General features: G+C 47.1%; 1 protein-coding gene across 1 annotated transcript in view; it reads left to right on the top strand.

Annotated features, from left to right (window-relative positions):
• LOC306935036 (protein unc-13 homolog B-like) overlaps positions 1-17249 on the top strand; it is a 269334-nt gene that overhangs the window by 14845 nt on the left and 237240 nt on the right. Inside the window, exon 2 of the mRNA XM_079517857.1 lies at positions 16146-16175. Within this exon, the coding sequence (XP_079373983.1) occupies positions 16146-16175 (30 nt within the window). The remainder of the gene's footprint in view (positions 1-16145; positions 16176-17249) is intronic.

Genomic DNA, 17249 nt, shown 5'->3' with positions numbered 1-17249 from the left:
CTTTTTCGTCTGTATCGCGTCACATTATTACTATTATTATCACGAGCACAGCGCAAGTAGGCTACCGTTTTCTGCTGCGTATGTCGGTGACTCCCTCGGCCAATCAAGACTTGTGTATTTTTTGGTGGGCCAATCAGAACGCAAGTTGGCAGCTTGCTGCGTATGTCGGTGGGCCCCGCCCCTCGGCCAATAGAGCGTCGCAGTCCCGCCTCCTACCCTGGACCAGGAAATGAAACCCAATGCATTATTCTCATAGACATTTCTTAAAGTATTTATTTAAAGACAAAAACGGCAGGTTACAACACTTTTTTTGTTGTTTTTCTTCTTTGTAATTATTTGTTTGGTCCAAAATATTGTTTGTGTTGTCATGAGTTGTCACGACTCGAGTTGGCTTTGTCCGTGGCGTAACCGTCTTTAAATAAATACTTGTCTATGAGAATAATGCATTGGGTTTCATTTCCTGGTCCAGGGTAGGAGGCGGGACTGCGACGCTCTATTGGATTGGCTCCGTATGTTGGTGGCGTCGCTCGGCCAATCAGGGGATTGGCTGGTGACGTAACTATTATTTTATTTTAAATGTTTGTTTATGGGTTTCGTCTTTGTTATATTTTAAAGAGGGAGGAACGGTAAGTTGACAAGAGTCAGGGGTAAGTTGCGCGCTCTGCACGTGCACAAGCAGGCCAATTTACACTGCGTGAAAAGAGGAGTTAACGGGCAATTATGGGCACTGTATTTTGCCCGTAAACCTCAAGTTTAGCAGCATATACAGTTAATATACGGTAATATACAGGTGTGATGGTACAATTCGGAAGTTTACCGGAGTTTGTTGGAAAGTTTAACAGGAGTTTCCTGTAATATACACATCCGTATTCCATGCTTTTTGTGTGTTGTGTGCAAAGCGCAAGTTGGTTCATCTCGACAGAGTGCATTTGTGGTTTTCACAGTCGAGTTCACAGAACTCGCATCATTTCTGAAAACATTTGAAATAGGTTGAAAGTGATGGACAGACTGATATGGAGTGTCTTGTGTGACCCGACAGCCCCATATAGGCCTACAGCCCCATATAGGCCGGCCTACAGCCCCATATAGGCCGGCCTACAGCCCTATATAGGCCGGCCTACAGCCCCATATAGGCCTACAGCCCCATATAGGCCTACAGCCCCATATAGGCCGGCCTACAGCCCCATATAGGCCTACAGCCCCATATAGGCCTACAGCCCCATATAGGCCGGCCTACAGCCCCATATAGGCCTACAGCCCCATATAGGCCTACAGCCCCATATAGGCCGGCCTACAGCCCCATATAGGCCTACAGCCCCATATAGGCCTGCAGCCCCATATAGGCCTACAGCCCCATATAGGCCTACAGCCCCATATAGGCCGGCCTACAGCCCCATATAGGCCTACAGCCCCATATAGGCCTGCAGCCCCATATAGGCCTACAGCCCCATATAGGCCTGCAGCCCCATATAGGCCTACAGCCCCATATAGGCCTGCAGCCCCATATAGGCCTACAGCCCCATATAGGCCTGCAGCCCCATATAGGCCTGCAGCCCCATATAGGCCTACAGCCCCATATAGGCCTACAGCCCCATATAGGCCTACAGCCCCATATAGGCCTGCAGCCCCATATAGGCCTGCAGCCCCATATAGGCCTACAGCCCCATATAGGCCTACAGCCCCATATAGGCCTGCAGCCCCATATAGGCCTGCAGCCCCATATAGGCCTGCAGCCCCATATAGGCCTACAGCCCCATATAGGCCTGCAGCCCCATATAGGCCTGCAGCCCCATATAGGCCTACAGCCCCATATAGGCCTACAGCCCCATATAGGCCTGCAGCCCCATATAGGCCTGCAGCCCCATATAGGCCTACAGCCCCATATAGGCCTGCAGCCCCATATAGGCCTACAGCCCCATATAGGCCTACAGCCCCATATAGGCCTACAGCCCCATATAGGCCTACAGCCCCATATAGGCCTGCAGCCCCATATAGGCCTGCAGCCCCATATAGGCCTACAGCCCCATATAGGCCGGCCTACAGCCCCATATAGGCCTGCAGCCCCATATAGGCCTACAGCCCCATATAGGCCTGCAGCCCCATATAGGCCTACAGCCCCATATAGGCCACCAGATGCCATAGGTGGGGTGGGACTGTACATGTAGGTGACACACACACACACACACACACGCACGCACGCGTGCACACACACGCACGCACGCGCGCACACACACACACACACGCACACACAGAACAACGGAAGTAAATGCCTTGACAGATGCACAGGGAGAGTGTTGGAATTATACTTGTTCCGCCTGGGAAGAGGGGGTTGGGGGATAGAGGGGGCAATAATCCCTTGGCCATCTGGTGTGTGTGTGTGTGTGTGTGTGTGTGTGTGTGTGTGTGTGTGTGTGTGTGTGTGTGTGTGTGTGTGTGTGTGTGTGTGTGTGTGTGTGTGTGTGTGTGTGTGTGTGTGTGTGTGTGTGTGTGTGTGTGTGTGTGTGTGTGTGTGTGTGTGTGTGTGTGTGTGTGTGTGTGTGCATGCGATGTGGGACAGGGTGTAGCTATCATGCTACTCCTTCCCATGCCACAGTTTTGCCACTTCCTCAATACTTGCCCTGCTCTGTTTATGCTCCCATCACTCGGAGGGTTATGCTCCCATCACTCGGGGGTTTATACTCCCATCACTCGGGGGTTTATACTCCCATCACTCGAGGGTGCCACTCATCATCATTAGCTTGTAGAGCTCTTCCTCTCGGCAAGCGACACCATTACGATGCCTTATCAGACGACGTCACACTGATCAGCACCAGCATGCGCGCGCATAACGGCAGCACAAGAACCCTTCCTCTCATAAGATGTAATGGAAAAGTTCTAACTGCATCACGTGTAAAAAATGCCCCATCAAACTTTCCGATGCTGTTTTCATCCCAGTGTGGAGGAAGAATGATTAGGATTTTGATTGTGATCTCTCGCCCTTGAAATATATAATCCTTGGTTTCTGTTGTTTGAACAATAATAGCAATTCAAAGCAGTTGTCCTCAAAACCACACGTCCAGTCGCTGTCATAAGAACGGGAGGTGCGCTCATGATCACGGCAGCAGAGCCTGTTTGTGCACGGCTGCACGCGCACCTGCAGCCCATCAAGTATAATGTATGCTTCGTCTCGCGATGGTGTCGCGCACGCAGACCTCTACGCTCACAACAGTCGCATCCGCGATGCGATGTGAGCTTGTATATCAGCTGTTCTCTGTGCGTATAATACTGTTGGGCTTTGAAGTATAAATGTCTCCTAGGGTGCATCTCACTAGCCAACTCACAAGAGGAGGTTGAATTGACTGAAACCAGCGCTCCCCAAAACAACAGGTTTGGAGATCTGTTGGGAATTGATTAGATGAAACAGTCACCCGTGCGCCCAGTCGCAATGTTTGTAAACAAATAATTGGTCTATCATGTAGTGTAGCTTAATGTGTGTCTTTGGTGCGGGTCATCATCATCATCGGCTGCTCAAGTAATAGATTCTTTTGATCTAAAAGGGTTTAGATGTTATTAGTTTGCTGGTGCCTTTTCCTCGGCAATGGATGAACAACATATCTGAACGTAGGACAGGGCTGCTGTTCTCACTAGGCCTGTGACAATTAATTATGAAGCCTAAAAACCTTTTTTTTTTTTTTTTACATTTTGTTCAAGCCAAAAACACAATTAAATCGTTAATCGCAATATTTTGTGTGACAATTTAAAAACTGAAATATCTAATCCTGACATCCCTGCTCACACCCCGTCCATTGAATCCTGTCCGCTGCCCTTTGACTCCATCTGTAAAAAGGAAAATCCAACCCCAAGATTCTCTGGTTGTGGGTCAACTCTTTCAAAACCTGTCAGTCGTTGGCATTTCAAATTCAAGTCTTAAACGTGCTTCAGCAGCTGATGCCAATCTACTGTAGCACGCACGCACGCACGCACGCACGCACGCACGCACGCACGCACGCACGCACGCACGCACGCACGCACGCACACACACACACGTACAACACACAATGACCCGGTCATGTGTTCCATTCCATCTGGTGTCATCTCGTCTCCGGCTCCTCGGCTGTGGAATTACATAATAATTCATAACCTGATTCATAACTCCTCATCCCGGAAGTAGCTCATATCCTGCTCAGAATCACATCCCGTATATCTCACAGTCCTACACCTCCGATCAGAACCCACCAGTCCTACACCTTCACCAGTCCTACACCTCCGATCAGAACCCACCAGTCCTACACCTTCACCAGTCCTACACCTCCGATCAGAACCCACCAGTCCTACACCTTCACCAGTCCTACACCTCCGATCAGAACCCACCAGTCCTACACCTTCACCAGTCCTACACCTCCGATCAGAACCCACCAGTCCTACACCTTCACCAGTCCTACACCTCCGATCAGAACCCACCAGTCCTACACCTTCACCAGTCCTACACCTCCGATCAGAACCCACCAGTCCTACACCTTCACCAGTCCTACACCTCCGATCAGAACCCACCAGTCCTACACCTTCACCAGTCCTACACCTCCGATCAGAACCCACCAGTCCTACACCTTCACCAGTCCTACACCTCCGATCAGAACCCACCAGTCCTACACCTTCACCAGTCCTACACCTCCGATCAGAACCCACCAGTCCTACACCTTCACCAGTCCTACACCTCCGATCAGAACCCACCAGTCCTACACCTTCACCAGTCCTACACCTCCGATCAGAACCCACCAGTCCTACACCTTCACCAGTCCTACACCTCCGATCAGAACCCACCAGTCCTACACCTTCACCAGTCCTACACCTCCGATCAGAACCCACCAGTCCTACACCTTCACCAGTCCTACACCTCCGATCAGAACCCACCAGTCCTACACCTTCACCAGTCCTACACCTCCGATCAGAACCCACCAGTCCTACACCTTCACCAGTCCTACACCTCCGATCAGAACCCACCAGTAGTAGTTTATCTCACAGTAGTAGTATTAGTATATCTCACAGTCCTACACCTCCGATCAGAACCCACCAGTATATCTCACAGTCCTACACCTCCGATCAGAACCCACCAGTAGTAGTTTATCTCACAGTAGTAGTATTAGTATATCTCACAGTCCTACACCTCCGATCAGAACCCACCAGTATATCTCACAGTCCTACACCTCCGATCAGAACCCACCAGTATATCTCACAGTCCTACACCTCCGATCAGAACCCACCAGTATATCTCACAGTCCTACACCTCCGATCAGAACCCACCAGTATATCTCACAGTCCTACACCTCCGATCAGAACCCACCAGTCCTACACCTTCACCAGTCCTACACCTCCGATCAGAACCCACCAGTAGTAGTTTATTTGTTTTGGTCATAAAAAATAACACATTTTGGGCGGGAACCCCTTTTGGTGTTTTAAGCATTATGTTGTACTTTAGCTGTTGAAAAAGAGCTTGTAGATCTGCTATTTTTGAAAAATCGTGAAAATGTGCCTGAAATCTTTGAATATGTATTATTTCATATATTGAGTTTATAACTCAAATCTTGAGAGGGTCCCTGGAACAACACATTTTCAGATGGTGGTCGGCGGCCAATGGCATATATATTTGGAGTCCTTGACATGAATATGTTTGAGAACCACTGACATAGAAACATGGGTTTTTCAGAAAAACTGTCAGGATTTAGAAGATTTTTTTTTCTTCATTTCAACACATTCATAATGATGTCATCCCAACATTATGGATTAGAGCCAAAGGGTGGATGCTGAAGGTCAAAGGTCAATGGCTTCTTTTGCCTTTCCTTTCACATCAAAAAGCAAACGTAAAGAAACACTTTTTTGTCATAGTTTTATCGTCGACGAAATCAACACTGGAGGGGAAACACAGCTAGGGCTGAAACACAGCTAGGGCTGACCCCTTACCCCTAGGGCTGACCCCATTGAAACACAGCTAGGGCTGACCCCTGACCCCTAGGGCTGACCCCTAGGGCTGACCCCATTGAAACACAGCTAGGGCTGACCCCTGACCCCTGACCCCTAGGGCTGACCCCATTGAAACACAGCTAGGGCTGACCCCATTGAAACACAGCTAGGGCTGACCCCATTGAAACACAGCTAGGGCTGACCCCATTGAAACACAGCTAGGGCTGACCCCATTGAAACACAGCTAGGGCTGACCCCTGACCCCATTGAAACACAGCTAGGGCTGACCCCATTGAAACACAGCTAGGGCTGACCCCATTGAAACACAGCTAGGGCTGACCCCTGACCCCATTGAAACACAGCTAGGGCTGACCCCATTGAAACACAGCTAGGGCTGACCCCATTGAAACACAGCTAGGGCTGACCCCTGACCCCTGACCCCATTGAAACACAGCTAGGGCTGACCCCATTGAAACACAGCTAGGGCTGACCCCATTGAAACACAGCTAGGGCTGACCCCTGACCCCTGACCCCATTGAAACACAGCTAGGGCTGACCCCATTGAAACACAGCTAGGGCTGACCCCATTGAAACACAGCTAGGGCTGACCCCTGACCCCATTGAAACACAGCTAGGGCTGACCCCATTGAAACACAGCTAGGGCTGACCCCATTGAAACACAGCTAGGGCTGACCCCTGACCCCATTGAAACACAGCTAAGGCTGACCCCATTGAAACACAGCTAGGGCTGACCCCATTGAAACACAGCTAGGGCTGACCCCTGACCCCTGACCCCATTGAAACACAGCTAGGGCTGACCCCTGACCCCATTGAAACACAGCTAGGGCTGACCCCATTGAAACACAGCTAGGGCTGACCCCATTGAAACACAGCTAGGGCTGACCCCTGACCCCATTGAAACACAGCCAAAGATGGTTTATGTATGAAGATGGGCCAACTTCATTGGAGCCACTAGAGGCGAAATGGTACACAAAGCCTACAAATGGTCTCCTAAATATAGTAGGCGTGGTTTGCTTCTCCCCGACCTCCACCCTCCCCCCCTGACAACAACACTGTTTCCACACTCAGTCTAGTAGGTGGCGGTAATGCACCATTTAGGTTTGCCAACGGCCATGAAACCCGATAGAAGAAGAAGACAACAACACTGACAAGTCATTTAACAAAGTACATTGAAAACAACTGACAAGGTGTACTTTTGAAATAGTCGTTTTAGTTTCTCGAAGTCCTCCAACCATATAAATTCATGATTTGGATCTATCTCATTAAAAAGTCTCTCCCTAATAGAGTTGTAGAATGGACAATAAAAAATTCATTTAGATCACACAGACTACATAATCTATCCTCCTCAACCGTGCCTACATATCTGCCTGTCTCAATATGCAGACCAAGTATGCCAGCTCTAATTTGGGCACATAAGGATCATTTCTAATCGTTTTAAATATGTCCATTCATTTCACATTATAATATTCACATATTATCATCTTAAATATGGGGTCAGAGCCCCCTATGTGTTGTCCGTGTAATTGCAGATGGACAGAGAGAGGCTTCCGGACTCATCTCAAATCTCGCGAGAGTTTGTTGCTGGGATAAAGAAATGTCATTAACAAAGTAGATTTTCTCCATTTTACTATGAATATCTTGTAAATATTGTGTGCCTTGTGATGATTTGGTCCAGTATTTAGTTCAGTGACCATGGAGTTAAGGAATGGTTCAGAAGCTGTGTTCACGTTCACTCTCCCATTGGAAATGAATAGACTCCAACATTCTTCCTGTCTCCTAATAATGTTACCGCCCACCTCACGCAGATACAGGAAGTAAGCAAAGTTGGCCTCTCTTGCTAATTCTCCTCTTGGACACAGCTAGGGCTGACCCCATTGGAACACAGCTAGGGCTGACCCCATTGAAACACAGCTAGGGCTGACCCCTGACCCCTAGGGCGGACCCCATTGAAACACAGCTAGGGCTGACCCCTGACCCCTAGGGCGGACCCCATTGACACACAATTCATCTTTGCTGAAACACAGACCTGCCATGCCCCACACACACACACACACACACACACACACACACACACACACACACACACACACACACACACACACACACACACACACACACACACACACACACACACACACACAGATTCTGGCCCTGCTCTGCACATCAGCCTCCGTTACTAAGCCTGTCACAGTGATTACATAATCGTCTGCTCGCAATTATTGGAGCTAATCGCCATTATTTTATTAATTATTGGAGCTAATCGCCATTATTTTATTAATTATTGGAGCTAATCGCCATTATTTTATTAATTATTGGAGCTAATCGCCATTATTTTATTAATTATTGGAGCTAATCGCCATTATTTTTGCATCATTTAGAAATGGTTTCCATTCATAATATCCACAGCTGGATTAAATGAACATGAGATGATATTTAACACATTATGTGCCCACTCATTCTTTCAAAATAGCGACGTGGGGTGCCCACATTTGGGCCCACATTTTGACATTTTGAAAATGTCTTTTGTGCGTTGCGTGCGTGCGTGCGTGCGTGCGGTGCGTGCGTGCGTGCGGTGCGTGCGTGCGTGCGGTGCGGTGCGTGCGTGCGTTAAGGACTCCTTTCTAAAGCCTATATTTTCAGGCATCACTTCAAAGAGTCCGTCCAGTTTGAACTTAATGAAGGTAGATGACATGCAGCCGTATCGTATCCATGTTGATTACGTCTATCCACTCCGCCCCAAATCTGATTTGGTGACCTCGTTTTGTCTGGACCGTAACATCTGTTACTGTACATACTGTATATACATCACATGTTCCAGAGGAAGGACGGGTGATCTAATTCTTCTGCATTTCCTGCCCTAGAGTGATTCAATTTGCCACATGTACTTTACAGTATGATCTGGTATCTGTATGTATCTGTTTTCAGGCCAGGGCAGACTTCAAAAGAATATCCATGTAATACATTTTGATAGTATTGATTCCATTCCATTCATTCCATGCCGGGACCCCCAGGGGTCCTTGAGGCAGTTCCAGGGAGTCCCCTGGAACCAAATGGACCCTCATGGGTCTGTAACTCTGAGAGTGTACAAATGGAACCATTTTGTACCATTTTGTACCCCTCCCTCCCCGCACAATCAGAAGCACAGAATGTTTTCAAAGAGATATACCTGCCAGACGAGAAGGATACAACGGCTGCCTGATAGCCATGCATTTGCATTCCAATGAGTGATTGAGGGTCGCGCTCTATACTACACGCAACGGCCAATCAGCTGTCCACTAACGTGAATTCCCTTCTCGCTGCGCAAAAAGCCTGGAATACGGATGTGTATATTACAGGAAACTCCCGTTAAACTTTCCAACAAACTCTGGTAAACTCCCGAATTGTACCATCACACCTGTATATTAACTGTATATGTACCATCACACCTGTATATTACTGTATATTAACTGTATATGTACCATCACACCTGTATATTACTGTATATTAACTGTATATGTACCATCACACCTGTATATTACCGTATATTAACTGTATATGTACCATCACACCTGTATATTACCGTATATTAACTGTATATGTACCATCACACCTGTATATTACCGTATATTAACTGTATATGTACCATCACACCTGTATATTACCGTATATTAACTGTATATGTACCATCACACCTGTATATTACCGTATATTAACTGTATATGTACCATCACACCTGTATATTACCGTATATTAACTGTATATGTACCATCACACCTGTATATTACCGTATATTAACTGTATATGTACCATCACACCTGTATATTACCGTATATTAACTGTATATGTACCATCACACCTGTATATTACCGTATATTAACTGTATATGTACCATCACACCTGTATATTACCGTATATTAACTGTATATGTACCATCACACCTGTATATTACCGTATATTAACTGTATATGTACCATCACACCTGTATATTACCGTATATTAACTGTATATGTACCATCACACCTGTATATTACCGTATATTAACTGTATATGTACCATCACACCTGTATATTACCGTATATTAACTGTATATGTACCATCACACCTGTATATTACTGTATATTAACTGTATATGCTGCTAAACTTGAGGTTTACGGGCAAAATACAGTGCCCATAATTGCCCGTTAACACCTCTTTTCACGCAGTGGGCCTGCAGTGGCACATGGGACCGACCTGTGGTTGGGAACCTCTGCTCTAGGGCAGGGGTTCTCAACCCGTGGGTCGCGACCCCTCGGGGGGTCGCCAAATTATTTTAGGGGGTCCCCAAATTATTTAAAAAATAACGATTTTTCAAAAATAGCAGACCTACAAGCTCGTAGCGCGCCACTCGGTGGCGCGCTATGAGCTTGTAGATCTGTTATTTTTCAATAGCTAAATTATAACAATGCTTAAAACACCAAAAGGGGTTCCCGCCCAAAATGGTTTAAGGTTATTGTAGCAGTCAATTTATATTGGGGGTCGGGAGGGGGCGGGGCGGGGGTCCCGAGACATTGCCAAAGCATTTCCGGGGGTCCCCGGCCAAAAACATTGAGAACCCCTGCTCTAGGGCAACGTTATTAGCGCTAACTGTAAATCCTTGTTTAGATGTTATGTGTATAAAAGCTGACAATAATATGCCTCTTTTTCTTTTTTTTTTTAAGATATTTTTTTGCGGCTTACGCCTTTTATTGGTTTTTGAAGGGACAGACAGTAGGCTGACAGGAAACGGGAGAGAGATGGGGGAAGACATGCAGTAAAGGCCGTGTCGGGCTCAGGAGTCGAACCCGCGGCACACTGCGACTGGATTACCAGTCGGGTGCCCAGACGGTTACCTTACAGCCTGGGCAATAATATGCCTCTTAAGGGTAAAAGTATCTGTTCTCCTGACCTAATCCAGACCAGAGGGAGAAATGTACACCATCGGGTCTCTCACATATCTCTGTTGCCAGATTGCACAAGAGAAACAAGCAACCAGGTCTTTGAAATCAAGCCCAAAATAAGTGACTATTATGGTAAATGGTGCATTTATATAGCGCCTTTATCCAAGGCGCTTTACATAGATTGTGCATCAATACACCCATTCACACACACATTCACACACCTTTACATAGATTGTGCATTACATTCACCCATTCACACACCTTTACATAGATTGGGCATTACATTCACCCATTCACACACCTTTACATAGATTGTGCATTACATTCACCCATTCACACACCTTTACATAGATTGTGCATTACATTCACCCATTCACACACCTTTACATAGATTGTGCATTACATTCACCCATTCACACACCTTTACATAGATTGGGCATTACATTCACCCATTCACACACCTTTACATAGATTGTGCATTACAGTCACCCATTCACACACCTTTACATAGATTGTGCATTACAGTCACCCATTCACACACCTTTACATAGATTGTGCATTACATTCACCCATTCACACACCTTTACATAGATTGTGCATTACATTCACCCATTCACACACCTTTACATAGAGTGTGCATTACATTCACCCATTCACACACACATTCATACACAGATGACAGTGGAAACCATGCAAGGCAACAACCTGCACATCAGGAGCAATTAGGGGTTCAGAGTCTTGCTCAAGGACACTTCGACACTAACTCTGGGGGAGCCCGGGTTTGAACCGGGAACCTTGCGGTTACCATCCAGCCACTCTGCCCTTGAGCCACCGCCGCCCAATATAGGCCACATGATCACTTTAAACCTATATACATACATTGGCTATTTGAAACTATCAATATTTTATTTGGAAGAAGCATACATGGCAACAACACTGCTCACAATGCAGCGGGGCCTGGCTGGTAGATTTCAACTGCTTAAAGCATTAGACCCACCGAGGGATTATCTATCAGAGCACACACACACACACACACACACACACACACACACACACACACACACACACACACACACACACACACACACACACACACACACACACACACACACACACACACACACACACACACACACTGCACAGCCCTGCTCTCACTCAACACACACACAGCCACACTGCAAACATCCATTCATTCCAACCTGCAGCACGTGTGGCTTCACTGACCCTCTTACCAGCCAGCCCTCCCTCTCATTGGCTCTTACCAGCCAGCCCTCCCTCTCATTGGCTCTTACCAGCCAGCCCTCCCTCTCATTGGCTCTTACCAGAGAGCCCTCCCTCTCATTGGCTCTTACTAGAGAGCCCTCCCTCTCATTGGCTCTTACCAGCCAGCCCTCCCTCTCATTGGCTCTTACCAGCCAGCCCTCCCTCTCATTGGCTCTTACCAGCCAGCCCTCCCTCTCATTGGCTCTTACCAGCCAGCCCTCCCTCTCATTGGCTCTTACCAGCCAGCCCTCCCTCTCATTGGCTCTTACCAGCCAGCCGTACCTCTCATTGGCTCTTACCAGCCAGCCCTCCCTCTCATTGGCTCTTACCAGCCAGCCCTCCCTCTCATTGGCTCTTACCAGCCAGCCCTCCCTCTCATTGGCTCTTACCAGCGAGCCCTCCCTCTCATTGGCTGTAACTTGTAGGTCTGCTATTTTTGAAAAATCGTAAAAATTTGGCACAAAGGTATATATTCTTTCAGAGCGAACGTTTTTTTTTAAATTGGTAGGCCTACATTTACCCAAAGTACTGTCATTGAGTTACAGAACAAATTTCAACTCACACCTCTCCATCTCTGTCATTGAGTACACATTTCAACTCCTCTCCATCTCGGAGGCACATCTTGTACTTTTACTCCACTACATTTATTTGATGGCTTTACTTACTTTGCAGATTAGATAGATTATTAATAATTTATCAAATTATTCATCAGAAATCTTCAAATATTAAATAAAACAGCAGTTCTACAAGTTTGAGCTTGTACATGACGTGATCTTTTCTGATCTGCTGAAATACTTTAAAATATAGAAATAAAATATAGGGCTAAATTGTTTAACCTGTTCCTCATTGTGCTACTAAGGACTAATCAGCACAACTGATGATATTTGTAATGTGATTAATCCCTTCTCAAATCTTCTGTTAACAAATTAACTGCTCGTTACGGAACGTTCCGCCAATTAGAATCAAACCGGCAACCGCTATTGGCGGATCCGTCAGATAAGCTTTATTATTGGATCGCTGATTTTTAAATCCAGCTCCGTTGAGCCTCCATTATAGCAGGATTATCAAAGCGCCGTATCTCCAAAGGTTCGAGAGCTGTCCATGGTGTGCTCCTCACCACACGCACACAGTGGGCGGGGCTACTGCCCCTCACCACACAGTGGGCGGGGCTACTGCCCCTCACCACACAGTGGGCGGGGCTACTGCCCCTCACCACACAGTGGGCGGGGCTACTGCCCCTCACCACACAGTGGGCGGGGCTACTGCCCCTCACCACACAGTGGGCGGGGCTACTGCCCCTCACCACACAGTGGGCGGGGCTACTGCCCCTCACCACACAGTGGGCCAAGCAGGGTCCATGTCCAGTCCTGAACCTAAGCGTCGCAGTCCCGCCCCCTCGAGAGACCCGGAAAAATAAATCCCCGTTCATTTTCCTCATGGACTTTTCAGAAAGTACTTATTTAAAGACGTTTACGCCGCGGACAAAGACAACTCTTGTCGTGACAACTCATGACAATAAACACAATGTTTTGGGCCAAACAGAATTATTAAGTAGAAAAAAACGGCAGGTTACAACACTTTTTATGTTGTTTTTCTTCTTTGTAATTATTTGTTTGGTCCAAAATATTGTGTTTGTTGTCATGATTTGTCACGACTTGAGTTGGCTTTGTACGACGCTTAAAGGGTCTTTAAATAAATACGTTTTGAAATGTCTATGGGAAAAATGCATTGGGATTCATTTCCTGGGCCTGGCGTCATCATGAAAGGGGGCGGGACTGGGCCTGGCGTCGTCATGAAAGGGGGCGGGACTGGGCCTGGCGTCGTCATGAAAGGGGGCGGGACTGGGCCTGGCGTCGTCATGAAAGGGGGCGGGACTGGGCCTGGCGTCGTCATGAAAGGGGGCGGGACTGGGCCTGGCGTCGTCATGAAAGGGGGCGGGACTGGGCCTGGCGTCGTCATGAAAGGGGGCGGGACTGGGCCTGGCGTCGTCATGAAAGGGGGCGGGACTGGGCCTGGCATCGTCATGAAAGGGGGCGGGACTGGGCCTGGCGTCGTCATGAAAGGGGGCGGGACTGCAACGCTCTATTGGGTGGTGAAGTCAGCTGTTCTTCCAAATTGGTCGTCTATAGATGGAAGTGGAGCAGTGGGCGGGTTGGAGATGTACTCTGATCTTACACTCTGTAAGTCACTCTGCACGGCTACATTATACACCTTAGGTCTTAACTCTGGATGAGAGCGTGTGGCTACATTATACACCTTAGGTCTTAACTCTGGATGAGAGCGTGTGGCTACATTATACACCTTAGGTCTTAACTCTGGATGAGAGCGTGTGGCTACATTATACACCTTAGGTCTTAACTCTGGATGAGAGCATGTGGCTACATTATACACCTTAGGTCTTAACTCTGGATGAGAGCGTGTGGCTACATTATACACCTTAGGTCTTAACTCTGGATGAGAGCGTGTGCACGGCTACATTATACACCTTAGGTCTTAACTCTGGATGAGAGCGTGTGGCTACATTATACACCTTAGGTCTTAACTCTGGATGAGAGCGTGTGCACGGCTACATTATACACCTTAGGTCTTAACTCTGGATGAGAGCATGTGGCTACATTATACACCTTAGGTCTTAACTCTGGATGAGAGCGTGTGGCTACATTATACACCTTAGGTCTTAACTCTGGATGAGAGCGTGTGGCTACATTATACACCTTAGGTCTTAACTCTGGATGAGAGCGTGTGGCTACATTATACACCTTAGGTCTTAACTCTGGATGAGAGCGTGTGGCTACATTATACACCTTAGGTCTTAACTCTGGATGAGAGCGTGTGCACGGCTACATTATACACCTTAGGTCTTAACTCTGGATGAGAGCATGTGGCTACATTATACACCTTAGGTCTTAACTCTGGATGAGAGCGTGTGCACGGCTACATTATACACCTTAGGTCTTAACTCTGGATGAGAGCATGTGGCTACATTATACACCTTAGGTCTTAACTCTGGATGAGAGCGTGTGGCTACATTATACACCTTAGGTCTTAACTCTGGATGAGAGCGTGTGGCTACATTATACACCTTAGGTCTTAACTCTGGATGAGAGCGTGTGGCTACATTATACACCTTAGGTCTTAACTCTGGATGAGAGCGTGTGCACGGCTACATTATACACCTTAGGTCTTAACTCTGGATGAGAGCATGTGGCTACATTATACACCTTAGGTCTTAACTCTGGATGAGAGCGTGTGCACGGCTACATTATACACCTTAGGTCTTAACTCTGGATGAGAGCATGTGGCTACATTATACACCTTAGGTCTTAACTCTGGATGAGAGCGTGTGGCTACATTATACACCTTAGGTCTTAACTCTGGATGAGAGCGTGTGGCTACATTATACACCTTAGGTCTTAACTCTGGATGAGAGCATGTGGCTACATTATACACCTTAGGTCTTAACTCTGGACGAGAGCCACGGCTACATTATACACTTTAGGTCTTAACTCCTGAACTGAATAATAATGCCAATCATCATCATCATCATTTTTCGACCACGGTCGAGATCATGGATTTCACAATGCCACGCCAGACTTTCCGGTCCTTCATTGCCATCCCCAGTTCCTGTAGCTCTGTAGCAGTGGCCGGCAAACTGTGTTCTTCTGGATCGGACTAGTGAAGAAACACGGGGAAGGTCGGCGTATATTAGATTAGTCGATGCCAGATTAGTTCATGCCAAAACCCTCGCCCCAAAACACAGTCGCCCGGCACAAATCGTATTCCTAACCTTAACCTCAGTAAAACGGTGCCAAAACCTAACCCTATGTTCCTAAAATAGGTCAAACTAAAAACGTGTGATAACAATTGTGTGCATACAACAAATATTTGCAAGCCTTGTGACGATCAAATCATATTTCACCGTGCAGCTTTGAGACTGAAAGACTGACGTTTTGCTACATCACACTTATTTGTATAATACATATTTTATGTAATCTGTAGACTAACCTGTTGTCTTTTCTTCTTTTTCAGTGAAGAAAGCCAAACTCCACGGCCTCCCAGGTAAGACCAGAACCCATTCTGACCAGAACCATTAAGACCAGAACCATTAAGACCAGAACCCATTCTGCAGCACCATTATCCTTTACGGATTACGGATGGACACATACACACACACGGACGGAGTGCAAAACATACTCTCTCCCCATGCCTTCGGCCTGGTGGAGACAATAAACCTCAGAGCTGAGTGTTAAACTGAGTCCAGAGGCTTCAGTGTGGTGGCATGAAGCTGCATGACCATAAATATACTGTCCAATAATGCAGTATAACACCCATTATGACTCAGTTATTAGTATATATAGTATTAGTATATGTTGTACTACGCTGTCATCATGACATCATGACATCATGTACTACGCTGTCATCATGACATCATGACATCATGTACTACGCTGTCATCATGACATCATGACATCATGTACTACGCTGTCATCATGACATCATGACATCATGTACTACGCTGTCATCATGACATCATGTACTACGCTGTCATCCATGTACTACGCTGTCATCATGACATCATGACATCATGACATCATGTACTACGCTGTCATCATGACATCATGACATCATGACATCATGTACTACGCTGTCATCATGACTACCAGGCCGTTGAGTTCACCTGTGGGATAATTTAAAAAGGTCTGTTGTGCTGAAAAGTGAATTTTAAATGACGTGGTTGCATTGTGGGATATACAGAACACAACGCAGGGAGCCGTTTACCTGGTAGTGTCCACGTTCATTTAAAATGTATTTCATTGTATGTTGTCTTTTTGCACTCTCTACTTATTCATGTTCTCATACTGCACATATGCTACTGTTCGGAAGAGCAGCAAACATACAGGTATGCTATTGGCCCCGGGGCCTCCGGGGGCCTCGGGGGCCTCCGGGGGCCTCGGGGGAAGAGCAGCATACATACAGGTATGCTATTGGCCCCGGGGCCTCCGGGGGCCTCCGGGGGCCTCGGGGGCCTCCGGGGGCCTCCGGGGGCCTCGGGGGAAGAGCAGCATACATACAGGTATGCTATTGGCCTCGGGGGCCTCCGGGGGCCTCGGGGGAAGAGCAGCATACATACAG

The sequence above is a fragment of the Electrona antarctica genome (assembly GCF_951216825.1).
Source record: "Electrona antarctica genome assembly, chromosome: 13".
Classification (NCBI taxonomy): Eukaryota; Metazoa; Chordata; class Actinopteri; order Myctophiformes; family Myctophidae; genus Electrona; species Electrona antarctica.
The sequence above is the reverse complement of the archived record's forward strand: the minus strand, read 5'-3'. Positions and strand labels throughout refer to the sequence as shown.